Source organism: Procambarus clarkii, chromosome 19 (assembly GCF_040958095.1).
Source record: "Procambarus clarkii isolate CNS0578487 chromosome 19, FALCON_Pclarkii_2.0, whole genome shotgun sequence".
Classification (NCBI taxonomy): Eukaryota; Metazoa; Arthropoda; class Malacostraca; order Decapoda; family Cambaridae; genus Procambarus; species Procambarus clarkii.
Genome location: NC_091168.1, coordinates 36,448,424 through 36,467,754, shown reverse-complemented (window position 1 = coordinate 36,467,754; position 19,331 = coordinate 36,448,424). Strand labels below are relative to the sequence as shown.

General features: G+C 47.2%; 1 protein-coding gene across 1 annotated transcript in view; it reads left to right on the top strand.

Annotated features, from left to right (window-relative positions):
* The window catches only part of LOC138366424 (uncharacterized), a 63,086-nt gene extending 44,182 nt beyond the window's left edge, over positions 1-18,904 (top strand). The window contains exon 3 of the mRNA XM_069327471.1: positions 18,708-18,904. Coding sequence (XP_069183572.1) covers positions 18,708-18,904 — 197 coding nt within the window. The remainder of the gene's footprint in view (positions 1-18,707) is intronic.
* The last annotated feature ends 427 nt before the right edge of the window (positions 18,905-19,331 follow it).

The following is a 19,331-nucleotide window of genomic DNA, read 5'->3' as shown; positions in this document are numbered from 1 at the left end:
TAAATACCTCGGGTTTCCATCGGCAAGAACCGGTTGTAAGGCGACACAGCAAATCTCGTTACCGTCACAGGCGCTGTCTGCGGCAAGGCTTTGTGATTACTTATATGTGACAACCCGCGGGTGTAATTTGCTCGTCTGGGAATTTGCACGGGTGATTACGTCGACCAGGCCGGCGGGGCCGCCCTCCGCGCCAGTGTCGTCAGCAAATAAATTGAATTTATATTCTTTACGTGAGTTTGCGATTCAATTACACACACACACACACACACATACTCACACTCATACTCACACACTTACATATACACACACTCATACTCACACACTTATACACACACACACACACACACACACACACACACACACACACACACACACACACACACACACACACACACACACACACACACACACACACACACATGAAGTGATGTGGTGGAGGCTGACTCCATACACAGTTTCAAATGTAGATATGATAGAGCCCAGTAGGCCCAGGAATCTGTACATCAGTTGATTGACGGTTGAGAGGCGGGACCAAAGAGCCAAAGCTCAACCCTCGCAAGCACAATTAGCTGAGTACAATTAGGTGAGTACACACACACACACACGTACCTTGTCAAGCACAAGACGAAGCTGGAAAAAGTACAAAGGTATGCTACTAGACTAGTCCCAGAACTAAGAGGCATGAGTTACGAGGAAAGGCTGCGGGAAATGCACTTAAGACACTGGAAGACAGAAGAGTAAGGGGGGACATGATCACAACCTACAAAATCCTCAGGGGAATCGATCAGGTAAACAAGGATAAACTATTCAACACCTATTCAGGCAGAAACAAATGGGCAAAGTTTCTTTCACCCTCAATGACCCTGTTACCTAGCAGTAAATAGGTACTTGGAAGTTAGTCAGCTGTCACGGGCTGCTTCCTGGGGTGTGTGTGTGGGGTGTGGACAAAAAGTAATTAGTAAACAGTTGATTGACAGTTGAGAGGCGGGCCGAAAGAGCAAAGCCCAACCCCCGAAAAACACTATTAGGTGAATACACACACACACACACATACACACACACACACACTTTCAGCTTCATAGTAGTTAACAAATGGAATGTATTAAGTAGTAATGTTTTGGAAGCAGACTCCTTACACAGTTTTAAAAGTAGATATGAAAGAGCCCAGTAGCCTCAGGAATCTGTACACCAGTTGATTGACGGTTGAGAGGCGGGACCAAAGAGCCGAGGCTCAACCCCTGCAAGCACAACTAGGTGAGTATAACTAGATGAGTACACACACACACACAGACATACACATACACACATACACACACACACACACAGACATACTCATACACACATACACATACACACACACACACAGACATACACATACACACATACACACACACAGACATACTCATACACACATACACATACACACACACACATAAGGTACATCTTACATTTTCAGAGACTAATTTACCATGTTGTTTTAGAATCAGCTACTCGGAACAAAAAGTTGCAAGTAGCACGGGCTATGGTGAGCCCGTGGTGGACTTACCTGGCACAGGAGCGGGGCAAGTAGCACGGGCTATGGTGAGCCCGTGGTGGACTTACCTGGCACAGGAGCGGGGCAAGTAGCACGGGCTATGGTGAGCCCGTGGTGGACTTACCTGGCACAGGAGCGGGGCAAGTAGCACGGGCTATGGTGAGCCCGTGGTGGACTTACCTGGCACAGGAGCGGGGCAAGTAGCACGGGCTATGGTGAGCCCGTGGTGGACTTACCTGGCACAGGAGCGGGGCAAGTAGCACGGGCTATGGTGAGCCCGTGGTGGACTTACCTGGCACAGGAGCGGGGCAAGTAGCACGGGCTATGGTGAGCCCGTGGTGGACTTACCTGACACAGGAGCGGGGCAAGTAGCACGGGCTATGGTGAGCCCGTGGTGGACTTACCTGGCACAGGAGCGGGGCAAGTAGCACGGGCTATGGTGAGCCCGTGGTGGACTTACCTGGCACAGGAGCGGGGCAAGTAGCACGGGCTATGGTGAGCCCGTGGTGGACTTACCTGACACAGGAGCGGGGCAAGTAGCACGGGCTATGGTGAGCCCGTGGTGGACTTACCTGGCACAGGAGCGGGGCAAGTAGCACGGGCTATGGTGAGCCCGTGGTGGACTTACCTGGCACAGGAGCGGGGCAAGTAGCACGGGCTATGGTGAGCCCGTGGTGGACTTACCTGGCACAGGAGCGGGGCAAGTAGCACGGGCTATGGTGAGCCCGTGGTGGACTTACCTGGCACAGGAGCGGGGCAAGTAGCACGGGCTATGGTGAGCCCGTGGTGGACTTACCTGGCACAGGAGCGGGGCAAGTAGCACGGGCTATGGTGAGCCCGTGGTGGACTTACCTGGCACAGGAGCGGGGCAAGTAGCACGGGCTATGGTGAGCCCGTGGTGGACTTACCTGGCACAGGAGCGGGGCTGTAACTTGAACGATTTACCATACACTTGTTGTTTATTGTTTTAAATTTAGCTACTCAGAATGAAATGTCCATGTAGCACAGGCTATGGTGAGCCCGTAATTGAGTTCGGTTATTCACGATAACCTTGTTACTCTCATTCTTGGGTCAAAGTTTTAAATGGAGGTGGGGTTTCCTCCTTTTTCCCTATTTCTTTTTCGCTTCTGTTTTAGCGCACTGGTTTTAGTCTTGTTTTAATAACATTTTTTTGGTGGCGGAGGTAGTTGCAGAATGTTTTATACTATATATAGTATGCAGATGCCACACCTGTGACAGGTAAAAACATTCCTTAAAAAAAAAACAGCGCCATCTGTTGCATGTAAGAGCAACAACACACGCTGTAAGAAATATGTTACGATTCCATTTCAATGTTTCCGATTGCATTGATAAATGGAATTTTCATTGATTTCGATTTACTTTCATTTTATTTATTTATTTTTTTGTAACATTGCATTGTAATTGAGCTGTGTTGTTTACCATATCGTTCATTTCGTGAGTATAATTTATTTTTTTATTGTTTTTCATTTCGTTTGTTTAACTGTTCTTATGTTCTTGCTGAACACCGACAACATGTTATCATACATACAGATTTGAGAACCGCCATTGAAACCTTGCAACAAGAACACATATGTGATAACGTCCATCTGATCACAAATGTCATATCATTAATGCAAATACTCAAACGACATGACCGACGGGTACTTATCAACTGGGTGCCAAGTCATGTGGGAATAATAGGAAATGACATTGCAGATGAAGCTGCAAAACTTACAACTAAGAGAAGAAATGTAGACATTTACATACCACAGAGTCTATCACAGATTAAGAAAGTAATTAGCAACAGAGCAATGCGAAAGATGTACAGTGACCACAACACAGCAGTTGCAACATCAGGATCTGCGGGTTGGTACAAGAATTCAACCAACTACGAACCACTTAGTTTGATGAAAGGGAGCAGTAGAGCAACAGAAGTACACTTACATCGCATCAGGCTTGGATACCCATGTGCATGGGAAATAGGCTTACAGGTTCCTGAAGACGCGAGGAAATGTCAGCCCTGTGGAGAAATGCCCGACAGACCACTGATACATTATCTAACACAGTGCACAGTTACAGCCACAACAGACCACTGGAACATTATCTAACACAGTGCACAGTTACAAACCCATTTAGATTTCAACTTAGATTCAACAGAGCAGAAGAAGAAGTTGTTAAACACATATGACAAAATCTTACTGAAGCGACCATACGAGTCATAAATACTCATACTCCGCCCAAGTGAAACAGAAACAAGCAACACTTAGTGGGCCAGCCAGAGGCTTAGGGCCCGCGCAGTGGGCCAGCCAGAGGCTTAGGACCCGCGCAGTGGGCCAGCCAGAGGCTTAGGGCCCGCCCAGTGGGCCAGCCAGAGGCTTAGGGCCCGCCCAGTGGGCCAGCCAGAGGCTTAGGACCCGCCCAGTGGGCCAGCCAGAGGCTTAGGGCCCGCCCAGTGGGCCAGCCAGAGGCTTAGGGCCCGCCCAGTGGGCCAGCCAGAGGCTTAGGACCCGCCCAGTGGGCCAGCCAGAGGCTTAGGGCCCGCCCAGTGGGCCAGCCATAGGCTTAGGGCCCGCCCAGTGGGCCAGCCAGAGGCTTAGGGCCCGGCCAGTGGGCCAGCCAGAGGCTTAGGGCCCGCGCAGTGGGCCAGCCAGAGGCTTAGGGGCCCGCCCAGTGGGCCAGCCAGAGGCTTAGGGCCCGCCCAGTGGGCCAGCCAGAGGCTTAGGGCCCGCGCAGTGGGCCAGCCAGAGGCTTAGGGCCCGCGCAGTGGGCCAGCCAGAGGCTTAGGGCCCGCGCAGTGGGCCAGCCAGAGGCTTAGGGCCCGCGCAGTGGGCCAGCCAGAGGCTTAGAGCCCGCCCAGTGGGCCAGCCAGAGGCTTAGGGCCCGCCCAGTGGGCCAGCCAGAGGCTTAGGGCCCGCCCAGTGGGCCAGCCAGAGGCTTAGGGCCCGCCCAGTGGGCCAGCCAGAGGCTTAGGGCCCGCCCAGTGGGCCAGCCAGAGGCTTAGGACCCGCGCAGTGGGCCAGCCAGAGGCTTAGGGCCCGCCCAGTGGGCCAGCCAGAGGCTTAGGGCCCGCCCAGTGGGCCAGCCAGAGGCTTAGGGCCCGCGCAGGAATATCCCTGCCAAAAAAAACTGTTCTCATTTTTTTCAGTGTGGGAAACATCAGATCATTTGAGAATGCATCGAACATTCGATGCACTCGGGGATGGTGGGGAGGACGAGGGGACGGGAGTGGGGGATGGGTGGGGGAGGACGAGGGGACGGGAGTGGGGGATGGTGGGGAGGACGAGGGGACGGGAGTGGGGGATGGTGGGGGAGGACGAGGGGACGGGAGTGGGGGATGGGTGGGGGAGGACGAGGGGACGGGAGTGGGGGATGGTGGGGAGGACGAGGGGACGGGAGTGGGGGATGGTGGGGGAGGACGAGGGGACGGGAGTGGGGGATGGGTGGGGGAGGACGAGGGGACGGGAGTGGGGGATGGTGGGGAGGACGAGGGGACGGGAGTGGGGGATGGTGGGGAGGACGAGGGGACGGGAGTGGGGGATGGTGGGGAGGACGAGGGGACGGGAGTGGGGGATGGTGGGGAGGACGAGGGGACGGGAGTGGGGGATGGGTGGGGGAGGACGAGGTGACGGGAGTGGGGGATGGTGGGGAGGACGAGGGGACGGGAGTGGGGGATGGTGGGGAGGACGAGGGGACGGGAGTGGGGGATGGTGGGGAGGACGAGGGGACGGGAGTGGGGGATGGTGGGGAGGACGAGGGGACGGGAGTGGGGGATGGGTGGGGGAGGACGAGGGGACAGGAGTGGGGGATGGTGGGGAGGACGAGGGGACGGGAGTGGGGGATGGTGGGGGAGGACGAGGGGACGGGAGTGGGGGAGGACGAGGGGACGGGAGTGGGGGATGGGTGGGGGAGGACGAGGGGACGGGAGTGGGGGATGGTGGGGAGGACGAGGGGACGGGAGTGGGGGATAGTGGGGAGGACGAGGGGACGGGGGAGGGGAGGACTGGGAGACAGGGAAAGGTTGACAAAGACACGGCAATGTGTGGCCTGGTTTGCTAGTATATATATATATATATATATATATATATATATATATATATATATATATATATATATATATATATATATATAACTTTTTAACACTCAACCCACCAGGAGACTTGAGTCTCCTGGTGGGTTGAGTGTTAAAAAGTTATAAACTTCAGCTTGCGAGTTATATAGGCAAGTCTGTGCATATATATATATATATGTGTGTGTGTGTGTGTGTGTGTGTGTGTGTGTGTGCGTGTGTGTGGTCGCCAAAGTCATAGGTCACTAACGATCGTTATGACCCGACCAGAGTCATTAACTGCCCTTCACGACTGACCAGTCCTAATAGGCAATCGTTGGTGAAGTGGTTATGGGTGTGTGTACCTCAGAGGTGAACCTGGGTACAGCAGGCTCGAACCCAGGTCGGGTCATTGAGTTCTTAAGTGATATATATAAATTCAATTGTCGTATTTTACTTTCAGAGTCGTTGAGAGGAGCAGTGAAGGGAGAGGAGATCCTACAAGCACCTGTGAGTAGTTAATGTACACTTATCTCACCTGTGTGGCGCCTTAAGTGTCTCACCTGTGTGACGCCTTAAGTGTCTCACCTGTGTGACGTCTTAAGTGTCTCTCCTGTGTGACGCCTTAAGTGTCTCACCTGTGTGACGTCTTAAGTGTCTCACCTGTGTGACGCCTTAAGTGTCTCTCCTGTGTGACGTCTTAAGTGTCTCTCCTGTGTGACGCCTTAAGTGTCTCACCTGTGTGACGTCTTAAGTGTCTCACCTGTGTGACGCCTTAAGTGTCTCACCTGTGTGACGTCTTAAGTGTCTCACCTGTGTGACGCCTTAAGTGTCTCACCTGTGTGACGTCTTAAGTGTCTCTCCTGTGTGACGTCTTAAGTGTCTCACCTGTGTGACGCCTTAAGGGTCTCACCTATGTGACGCCTTAAGTGTCTCACCTCTGTGACGCCTTAAGTGTCTCACCTGTGTGACGCCTTAAGTGTCTCACCTGTGTGACGCCTTAAGTGTCTCACCTGTGTGACGCCTTAAGTGTCTCACCTGTGTGACGCCTTAAGTGTCTCACCTGTGTGACGCCTTAAGTGTCTCACCTCTGTGACGCCTTAAGTGTCTCACCTGTGTGACGTCTTAAATGTCTCACCTGTGTGACGCCTTAAGTGTCTCACCTGTGTGACGCCTTAAGTGTCTCACCTGTGTGACGCCTTAAGTGTCTCACCTGTGTGACGCCTTAAGTGTCTCACCTGTGTGACGCCTTAAGTGTCTCACCTGTGTGACGTCTTAAGTGTCTCACATGTGTGACGTCTTAAGTACCTCTTAAGGTACCCCCTTAAGGTAAACCTTAAGTATCTTAAGGTAACCTTAAGTACCCCTTAAGGTAAACCCTAAGTACCCCTTAAGATAAACCTTAAGTAACCCTTAAAGTACACCTTAAGTATCTTAAGGACAGAACATGAGAGACAGACATGTTGACAGAGAACAATATATCAGACAGCGAAACATACGGGGAAAGACAGTACGTCAATCAGAGACAGACAAACATATAGTAATTGACAGTATATGAGACAGCATGGCCATGAGACGGGAGCTGATAACTGACAGGCGCACTCACACGCCACGTGACTTAAGACCAGAGTTCCTGCCCCTTGGTCGTCCTCTCTTGACATTTAGAGGTCACCCCCGACACGACACGGTGCTAATTGGGTGGTTGGGTCGTTAGTGAAGCAGAGGTGTATCAGGGAGAGGGGAACGGATGAGGAGGTGGCAGAGAGAGAGAGAGAGAGAGAGAGAGAGAGAGAGAGAGAGAGAGAGAGAGAGAGAGAGAGAGAGAGAGAGAGAGAGAGAGACAGAGAGAGAGAGAGAGAGAGAGAGAGAGAGAGAGAGAGAGAGAGAGACAGAGAGGTGACGGGGATGGTAGGGGGGAGGGAAAGACAGGTTGGAAAGGAGGAAGCGAGAAAGAAAAAGAGTGGAACAGATAAGGAAGATAAAGTAATAAAATAACGGAAACAGGTTAGTGGTACCGAAGGGCCACGAGGTTGTCTATACATTCACAACAATGGGTGGCGAAGTTTCCAAGCTCGAAAACTGTTTAATAATTGTAAAGAGAGTCGCCATGATTAAGAAAAGATGAAGAGGTTTTGCAAGTGTCGGCGTAAATGGGTGATGAATTCTGGTCCTGGTAATTAAGGAGAGGGATAAGGTGAAGCTCAGAGCGCGTGACTGGTGGCTAGGAGGTCCCAGGAGGCTCCCAGGAGGTTCCAGAAGGCTCCCAGGAGGTCCCATGAGGCTCCCAGGAGGCTCCCAGGAGGTCTCAGGAGGTCCCAGGAGGTCCTGGAAGGTCCCAGAAGGTCCCAGGAGGTCTCAGGAGGTCCCAGGATGTCCCAGGAAGTCCCAGGAGGCTCCCAGAAGGTCCCGGGAGGTCCCAGAAGGCTCCCAGGAGGTCCCAGGAGGTCCCAGGAGGTCCCAAAAGGCTCCCAGGAGGTTCCAGGAGGTCCCAGGAGGTCCCAGAAGGCTCCCAGGAGGTCCCAGTAGGTCCCAGAAGGCTCCCAGGAGGTCCCAGGAGGTCCCAGGAGGTGTGAACTGGGGGGTTCCTGATTTGCCTGCATATATCTCGAGGGTTCTTAACGATACCGAATTTATCTCCATATCTTCCACACCTGACTGTTGACATCACCACCACCAGTGTTAACCAGCAACATGACATCAACACCACCAGTGTTAGGCAGCAACATGACATCAACACCACCAGTGTTAACCAGCAACATGACATCAACACCACCAGTGTTAGGCAGCAACATGACATCAACACCACCAGTGTTAACCAGCAACATGACATCAACACCACCAGTGTTAGGCAGCAACATGACATCAACACCACCAGTGTTAGGGAGCAACATGACATCACCACCACCAGTGTTAGCCAGCAACATGACATCAACACCACCAGTGTTAGGCAGCAACATGACATCACCACAACCAGTGTTAGACAGCAACATGACATCACCACCACCAGTGTTAGGGAGCAACATGACATCACCACCACCAGTGTTAGACAGCAACATGACATCACCACCACCAGTGTTAGACAGCAACATGACATCAACACCACCAGTGTTAGGCAGCAACATGACATCACCACCACCAGTGTTAGACAGCAACATGACATCAACACCACCAGTGTTAGACAGCAACATGACATCAACACCACCAGTGTTAGGGAGCAACATGACATCAACACCACCAGTGTTAGGGAGCAACATGACATCACCACCACCAGTGTTAGACAGCAACATGACATCACCACCACCAGTGTTAGGCAGCAACATGACATCAACACCACCAGTGTTAGGCAGCAACATGACATCCCCACAACCAGTGTTAGACAGCAACATGACATCACCACCACCAGTGTTAGGGAGCAACATGACATCACCACCACCAGTGTTAGACAGCAACATGACATCACCACCACCAGTGTTAGACAGCAACATGACATCAACACCACCAGTGTTAGGCAGCAACATGACATCACCACCACCAGTGTTAGGGAGCAACATGACATCACCACCACCAGTGTTAGGGAGCAACATGACATCACCACCACCAGTGTTAGGGAGCAACATGACATCAACACCACCAGTGTTAGGCAGCAACATGACATCACCACCACCAGTGTTAGGGAGCAACATGACATCACCACCACCAGTGTTAGCCAGCAACATGACATCACCACCACCAGTGTTAGGGAGCAACATGACATCACCACCACCAGTGTTAGGCAGCAACATGACATCAACACCACCAGTGTTAGCCAGCAACATGACATCACCACCACCAGTGTTAGACAGCAACATGACATCAACACCACCAGTGTTAGGCAGCAACATGACATCACCACCACCAGTGTTAGCCAGCAACATGACATCACCACCACCAGTGTTAGGGAGCAACATGACATCACCACCACCAGTGTTAGGCAGCAACATGACATCAACACCACCAGTGTTAGCCACCAACATGACATCACCACCACCAGTGTTAGGCAGCAACATGACATCAACACCACCAGTGTTAGGCAGCAACATGACATCAACACCACCAGTGTTAGCCAGCAACATGACATCAACACCACCAGTGTTAGGGATAAACATGACATCACCACCACCAGTGTTAGACAGCAACATGACATCAACACCACCAGTGTTAGGGAGCAACATGACATCAACACCACCAGTGTTAGACAGCATCATGACATCAACACCACCAGTGTTAGGCAGCAACATGACATCAACACCACCAGTGTTAGACAGCAACATGACATCAACACCACCAGTGTTAGGGAGCAACATGACATCACCACCACCAGTGTTAGACAGCAACATGACATCACCACCACCAGTGTTAGGCAGCAACATGACATCAACACCACCAGTGCTAGGCAGCAACATGACATCAACACCACCAGTGTTAGACAGCAACATGACATCAACACCACCAGTGTTAGGCAGCAACATGACATCAACACCACCAGTGTTAGACAGCAACATGACATCAACACCACCAGTGTTAGGGAGCAACATGACATCACCACCACCAGTGTTAGCCAGCAACATGACATCAACACCACCAGTGTTAGGGAGCAACATGACATCACCACCACCAGTGTTAGACAGCAACATGACATCAACACCACCAGTGTTAGGCAGCAACATGACATCAACACCACCAGTGTTAGGCAGCGACATGACATCAACACCACCTGTGTTAGGGAGCAACATGACATCAACACCACCAGTGTTAGACAGCAACATGACATCACCACCACCAGTGTTAGGCAGCAACATGACATCACCACCACCAGTGTTAGCCAGCAACATGACATCAACACCACCAGTGTTAGGGAGCAACATGACATCAACACCACCAGTGTTAGGCAGCAACATGACATCAACACCACCTGTGTTAGGGAGCAACATGACATCACCACCACCAGTGTTAGCCAGCAACATGACATCAACACCACCAGTGTTAGCCAGCAACATGACATCAACACCACCAGTGTTAGCCAGCAACATGACATCAACACCACCAGTGTTAGGGAGCAACATGACATCACCACCACCAGTGTTAGACAGCAACATGACATCAACACCACCAGTGTTAGGCAGCGACATGACATCAACACCACCTGTGTTAGGGAGCAACATGACATCAACACCACCAGTGTTAGACAGCAACATGACATCACCACCACCAGTGTTAGGCAGCAACATGACATCACCACCACCAGTGGTAGCCAGCAACATGACATCAACACCACCAGTGTTAGCCAGCAACATGACATCAACACCACCAGTGTTAGCCAGCAACATGACATCAACACCACCAGTGTTAGGCAGCAACATGACATCACCACCACCAGTGTTAGCCAGCAACATGACATCAACACCACCAGTGTTAGGCAGCAACATGACATCAACACCACCAGTGTTAGCCAGCAACATGACATCAACACCACCAGTGTTAGGGAGCAACATGACATCACCACCACCAGTGTTAGCCAGCAACATGACATCAACACCACCTGTGTTAGGCAGCAACATGACATCACCACCACCAGTGTTAGCCAGCAACATGACATCAACACCACCAGTGTTAGCCAGCAACATGACATCAACACCACCAGTGTTAGGCAGCAACATGACATCACCACCACCAGTGTTAGCCAGCAACATGACATCAACACCACCTGTGTTAGGCAGCAACATGACATCACCACCACCAGTGTTAGCCAGCAACATGACATCAACACCACCTGTGTTAGGCAGCAACATGACATCACCACCACCAGTGTTAGGCAGCAACATGACATCAACACCACCTGTGTTAGGCAGCAACATGACATCACCACCACCAGTGTTAGCCAGCAACATGACATCAACACCACCTGTGTTAGGCAGCAACATGACATCAACACCACCAGTGTTAGCCAGCAACATGACATCACCACCACCAGTGTTAGCCAGCAACATGACATCAACACCACCAGTGTTAGGCAGCAACATGACATCAACACCACCAGTGTTAGGGAGCAACATGACATCACCACCACCTGTGTTAGGCAGCAACATGACATCAACACCACCTGTGTTAGGCAGCAACATGACATCACCACCACCAGTGTTAGCCAGCAACATGACATCAACACCACCAGTGTTAGCCAGCAACATGACATCAACACCACCAGTGTTAGGGAGCAACATGACATCACCACCACCTGTGTTAGGCAGCAACATGACATCAACACCACCAGTGTTAGGCAGCAACATGACATCACCACCACCAGTGTTAGGGAGCAACATGACATCACCACCACCAGTGTTAGGGAGCAACATGACATCACCACCACCTGTGTTAGGCAGCAACATGACATCAACACCACCAGTGTTAGGCAGCAACATGACATCACCACCACCAGTGTTAGGGAGCAACATGACATCACCACCACTAGTGTTAGGGAGCAACATGACATCAACACCACCAGTGTTAGGCAGCAACATGACATCACCACCACCAGTGTTAGGCAGCAACATGACATCAAAAGACGTCAACATAACTAGTTGTCACCATACACCTGGATAGTGAAATTCACAACAACTGAAATAAGATAATAAGGATTTCAGTTTTCATTTCATTCACTCGGGCTCTTGGAGACACCATCCCTGACCCACAAGTGTGTGAGACCGAAGCTTTTATAAAGATTTATTATATTAGGTTCCCCTAATATTGGGTTCCCAGAGTCATATATACCCCTAATATTGGGTTCCCAGAGTCATATACCCCCTAATATTGGGTTCCCAGAGTTATATACATCTAATATTGGGTTCCCAGAGTCATATACCCCCTAATATTGGGTTCCCAGAGTCATATACCCCTAATATTGGGTTCCCAGAGTCATATATACCCCTAATATTGGGTTCCCAGAGTCATATACCCCTAATATTGGGTTCCCAGAGTCATATACCCCCTAATATTGGGTTCCCAGAGTCATATACCCCTAATATTGGGTTCCCAGAGTCATATACCCCCTAATATTGGGTTCCGAGAGTCATATACCCCCTAATATTGGGTTCCCAGAGTCATATACCCCTAATATTGGGTTCCCAGAGTCATATACCCCTAATATTGGGTTCCCAGAGTCATATACCTCTAATATTGGGTTCCCAGAGTCATATACCCCTAATATTGGGTTCCCAGAGTCACACACCCCTAATATTGGGTTCCCAGAGTCATATACCCCTAATATTGGGTTCCCAGAGTCATACATACCCCTAATATTGGGTTCCCAGAGTCATATATACACCTAATATTGGGTTCCCAGAGTCATATACCTCTAATATTGGGTTCCCAGAGTCATATACCTCTAATATTGGGTTCCCAGAGTCATATACCTCTAATATTGGGTTCCCAGAGTCATATACCTCTAATATTGGGTTCCAAGAGTCATATACCCTTAATATTGGGTTCCCAGAGTCATATACCTGTAATATTGGGTTCCCCAGAGTCATATACCCCTAATATTGGGTTCCCAGAGTCATATATACCCCTAATATTGGGTTCCCAGAGTCACATACCCCTAATATTGGGTTCCCCAGAGTCACATATCCCTAATATTGGGTTCCCCCAGAGTCACATACCCCTAATATTGGGTTCCCAGAGTCATATATCCCTAATATTGGGTTCCCAGACTCATATATCCCTAATATTGGGTTCCCAGAGTCACATACCCCTAATATTGGGTTCCCAGAGTCATATACCCCTAATATTGGGTTCCCAGAGTCATATATACCCCTAATATTGGGTTCCCAGAGTCATATATACACCTAATATTGGGTTCCCAGAGTCATATACCTCTAATATTGGGTTCCCAGAGTCATATACCTCTAATATTGGGTTCCCAGAGTCATATACCTCTAATATTGGGTTCCCAGAGTCATATACCTCTAATATTGGGTTCCAAGAGTCATATACCCCTAATATTGGGTTCCCAGAGTCATATATACCCCTAATATTGGGTTCCCAGAGTCATATATACACCTAATATTGAGTTCCCAGAGTCATATACCTCTAATATTGGGTTCCCAGAGTCATATACCTCAAATATTGGGTTCCCAGAGTCATATACCTCTAATATTGGGTTCCCCAGAGTCGTATACCCCTAATATTGGGTTCCCAGAGTCATATATACCCCTAATATTGGGTTCCCAGAGTCACATAACCCTAATATTGGGTTCCCCAGAGTCACATATCTCTAATATTGGGTTCCCCCAGAGTCACATACCCCTAATATTGGGTTCCCAGAGTCATATATCCCTAATATTGGGTTCCCAGTCATATATCCCTAATATTGGGTTCCCAGAGTCACATATCCCTAATATTGGGTTCCCAGAGTCATATACCCCTAATATTGGGTTCCCAGAGTCACATTTCCCTAATATTGGGTTCCCAGAGTCATATATACCCCTAATATTGGGTTCCCAGAGTCACATATCCCTAAATTGGGTTCCCAGAGTCATATATCCCTAATATTGGGTTTCCAGAGTCATATACCCCTAATATTGGGTTCCCAGAGTCACATATCCCTAATATTGGGTTCCCAGAGTCATATACCCCTAATATTGGGTTCCCAGAGTCATATACCTCTAATATTGGGTTCCCAGAGTCATATACCCCTAATATTGGGTTCCCCAGAGTCATATATACCCCTAATATTGGGTTCCCAGAGTCATATACCCCTAATATTGGGTTCTCAGACTCATATACCTCTAATATTGGGTTCCCCAGAGTCACATATTCCTAATATTGGGTTCCCCAGAGTCATATATACCCCTAATATTGGGTTCCCAGAGTCATATACCCCTAATATTGGGTTCCCAGAGTCATATACCTCTAATATTGGGTTCCCCAGAGTCACATATCCCTAATATTGGGTTCCCAGAGTCACATACCCCTAATATTGGGTTCCCAGAGTCACATACCCCTAATATTGGGTTCCCAGAGTCATATACCTCTAATATTGGGTTCCCAGAGTCATATACCCTTAATATTGGGTTCCCCAGAGTCATATATACCCCTAATATTGGGTTCCCAGAGTCATATACCCCTGTCGGAAAATCCGACACCATTCATACAGACAGATAAGAGCTGTGTTGTATAAACAAGTTACCCATAGAAAACGTAACTTGTAGTGGAATTACCGTCTAAAGAAAACGGGATATCATCACCACATACTATTACATTCTCCACCTATTATGGTGGGAATTATTCTTAAATACATTAGTCTTTGGACTTTACCATCATAAAAACATCTTATATAAATTAACTTAATTATCAATATTAAAGTAGAGTAAATGTGACCCTTCTATCACTTTCTGAAATCTGGACAATGTAAGCCAGGCGTCAGTGGAGGAGGGAGGGCAGCCATTGTTTATATAGAGACCAGAGGCTCACACGGGAGCAAATTCGGCTCCTGTTAATTTTACTTGGACGTAGTGTTATGGATACCAAAGGTGTACCATCTGTCAACACGCTGTCAACAAATCAAGTTAAGTGTTCTTTCCGAAACCCATTATCTATCATTAGTGGCCATTAATGTCATTATATAGGGTGACCCGGTTAGAACGCGAAATCGCCTCATACTAAAGGTAATTAAGCCAGGTCTTCATGTTCCATGTACTGTTTTCTCTGATATACTTGTCATATATAGGTATCTGGCTTCACAGCTAGCGCACTTTTGACAGGTCAAGACGAGGATGCAAGATTTGTGCACCAGTTACTGGGTGATATGGAAGCTACCTCAAAGAGGATAATTTGGTGTCTACACCCTAGTTATACCTGGTGGACTAACCTGCTGTACTATAAGATAAGGAACCTCTTCAATGTATGTAGTTACTGTAGTTTGATTGGCTGCATACATATAAATATAAACCCCCCTAATGTGTAGAGGATCGATTTGTGAGATTATGAGATTATTGCAGAAATACAGTCCACTTATCATTATACAAATTGCTATCGAAGTATATAAATTAACGTAAATATAAATTCATATAAATTAAATAAATATAAATCTCACAGGTCGGTTCCCACATTATTTGGACCTTCGGAACCGGAATATTCGGTCCTTTGAACCCACATTTGGTCATCTTAGTACCGGATGAACCAGTTAACCAGTGGATTCATTAAATATACTAGTGCAGTGTTATTTAAACAAAGCCAGTCAAGACAGCGGCGTTGCCTCGTGGGAGCTCAGGAGCCTCCCTCAACTGAGTTCAGCTTCGTCAGCGGTTTCATGCACACCCACAGATATTTGGTGGCGTGTTATTTCGTGAAATGACAGCGCTAATATTGAAACCAGCCAAATTAGTGACTGTGTCTTCGCGAGATTGTTCACGGATTTCGTGGTGTTACATTTCGCGAGAGATTATCTACGAATTTTGTGGAGTTTATTTCGCGAGGTCACTAATAATATTTAATACTTCTAGATAATATTAGAAGTTTCATAGAGGCTAATTAAGAGGCTATTATCAATAATTGTGTATATTATTTCTCCAAAATAGAGAATTATTTAATATAAATTGCACTAGTGATCACAGTATAATATTTACTAATTGCCAACCCACAACAGGGTAGGATATTAACCATTGACTAGTTGAACTATTATCGTTCATCCTAGTCCCATTATTACCATAGTCAGTTGTACTATATTGAACAACCTAACACCATTAATGAATGGTCCAGACCCTATTTTGGGTGTAATTTTTATCAACTCGAGTTGAGTTGTATATATAATAATTTACTTATGATCATTACACCTTTGAGTGATTAATTAGTGTCTCTACCATCCTAGGGTGATATAGAAGAGCTAACCTAAAGGTACTTCCAGTGACACTGGTTTATCACTCAAATCATTAGTGTGTATGATTGTATATATATAATGTGTATTAATTTTAAGTGCTAACCTCTAGTAGAGGTAGGATTATTGCCTAGTGAGTTCAGAATTTACCCTAGGCTACCATTAGTGTTTGTTCAGTATTATGAGCAGCCCAAGTACAAGTCCCACAAGGCTTCACCAACGAGCCAGTATGGATAATGCAAGGAGAATGAAAAGAACCCTTGCAGGTCTTAAAGGCCACTTAACAAGACAGATCAAGAAATGTGAAGATTTGTCACAACAATCAACAGTTGATTATGCTGACCTGGAAAGCTATTATCAAGCAGCTGCAGGTAAATTTGAGCAAATCAAATGCCAAATGGCTGTCCTTGTGGGGACAGACTACTACCATCAATTCATTGGTAGCCCTACTAAATATCAGGGTATAACCATGTTAAACTCTGCAGGAGGTAAATTACTCTCAGGCCCAGTATCAAGCCTGAGGAGACCTATGCCTGCAGATAAACAATACCAATAGAAATCTAAATTTGTCAGCTGATTATATTTCTCCAGTAGCAATATACTAAGGAGATTACAGCTGACTATACCAACAGAGGTTGATGTTAGTATCATCATTTGAAGCTGAAGATGAGTTCATGAGGCCTCAGTGGCAAATCAGTGAACAGTAGCCTAAAACAGCTACAAGTCACTGCGACCAATGTCACTGAACCCACTGCAGTCTCAGAACCATACTTTACTTTAATGATGAGCTATTCAATCTTCTGAATCAATTAACTAAATTAAACCCCAATAAATTTGATGACTGATTTGATACATTTATTATTTAATCAAGATGTATTCCATGGGCCTCAGTGTTTATATATCAGTGACCAGTTACCTGAACAAACTTCAAGTTATATCTATGTCACTGATCTCACTGCAGTCCCTGAATCATACTTGACTGTAGTACTTGATCACATTCAGTCTTCTGGGTTAAATAATATGTATAAGGCTTGAATATTAGCCTTTCAAGAGTTGACAGGGAAATGAAATTGCATTAGACTTCTAACCCCCTGCAACTCTAGTACGGGACATCCGTCCTGTACGAACAGACACACAAATGTGTGATTACTAACTACTAACATCAAATTAATGTAATAATTCGAAGGAGGAGTATCGGTGTTCGTCTGTTCTAAATAGGACTTCGACCCGTGAGCAGCCCCCTGGGGAATTATGTCGGAAAATCCGACACCATTCATACAGACAGATAAGAGCTGTGTTGTATAAACAAGTTACCCATAGAAAACGTAACTTGTAGTGGAATTACCGTCTAAAGAAAACGGGATATCATCACCACATACTATTACATTCTCCACCTATTATGGTGGGAATTATTCTTAAATACATTAGTCTTTGGACTTTACCATCATAAAAACATCTTATATAAATTAACTTAATTATCAATATTAAAGTAGAGTAAATGTGACCCTTCTATCACTTTCTGAAATCTGGACAATGTAAGCCAGGCGTCAGTGGAGGAGGGAGGGCAGCCATTGTTTATATAGAGACCAGAGGCTCACACGGGAGCAAATTCGGCTCCTGTTAATTTTACTTGGACGTAGTGTTATGGATACCAAAGGTGTACCATCTGTCAACACGCTGTCAACAAATCAAGTTAAGTGTTCTTTCCGAAACCCATTATCTATCATTAGTGGCCATTAATGTCATTATATAGGGTGACCCGGTTAGAACGCGAAATCGCCTCATACTAAAGGTAATTAAGCCAGGTCTTCATGTTCCATGTACTGTTTTCTCTGATATACTTGTCATATATAGGTATCTGGCTTCACAGCTAGCGCACTTTTGACAGGTCAAGACGAGGATGCAAGATTTGTGCACCAGTTACTGGGTGATATGGAAGCTACCTCAAAGAGGATAATTTGGTGTCTACACCCTAGTTATACCTGGTGGACTAACCTGCTGTACTATAAGATAAGGAACCTCTTCAATGTATGTAGTTACTGTAGTTTGATTGGCTGCATACATATAAATATAAACCCCCCTAATGTGTAGAGGATCGATTTGTGAGATTATGAGATTATTGCAGAAATACAGTCCACTTATCATTATACAAATTGCTATCGAAGTATATAAATTAACGTAAATATAAATTCATATAAATTAAATAAATATAAATCTCACAGGTCGGTTCCCACAACCCCTAATATTGGGTTCCCAGAGTCATATACCTCTAATATTGGGTTCCCCAGAGTCATATACCTCTAATATTGGGTTCCCAGAGTCATATACCCCTAATATTGGGTTCCCAGAGTCATATACCTCTAATATTGGGTTCCCAGAGTCATATACCCCTAATATTGGGTTTCCCAGAGTCATATAAACCCCTAATATTGGGTTCCCAGAGTCATATACCCCTAATATTGGGTTCCCAGAGTCATATACCCCTAATATTGGGTTCCCAGAGTCATATACCTCTAATATTGGGTTCCCAGAGTCATATACCCCTAATATTGGGTTCCCCCAGAGTCACATACCCCTAATATTCAGTTCCCTGAAAACCATCCCCATAATATGTGGTTCCCTGAGAACCACACCCCTAATATATGGTTCTCAAAATCCATGTACAGTATTTGGTTCTCATACCCCATAGGTATATCTATGCCCCCCCCCCCCAAGGGGTATGTATGCCCGCAGGAGACATTGAGGTTACGCCCCAGTTCACATTCTTATTTAGTAGCGCCTTCTCACGAGCTGACAAACGTCCATTTATAATGGTTTTACCTAGCCAGAAACGTACGAACCGCCAC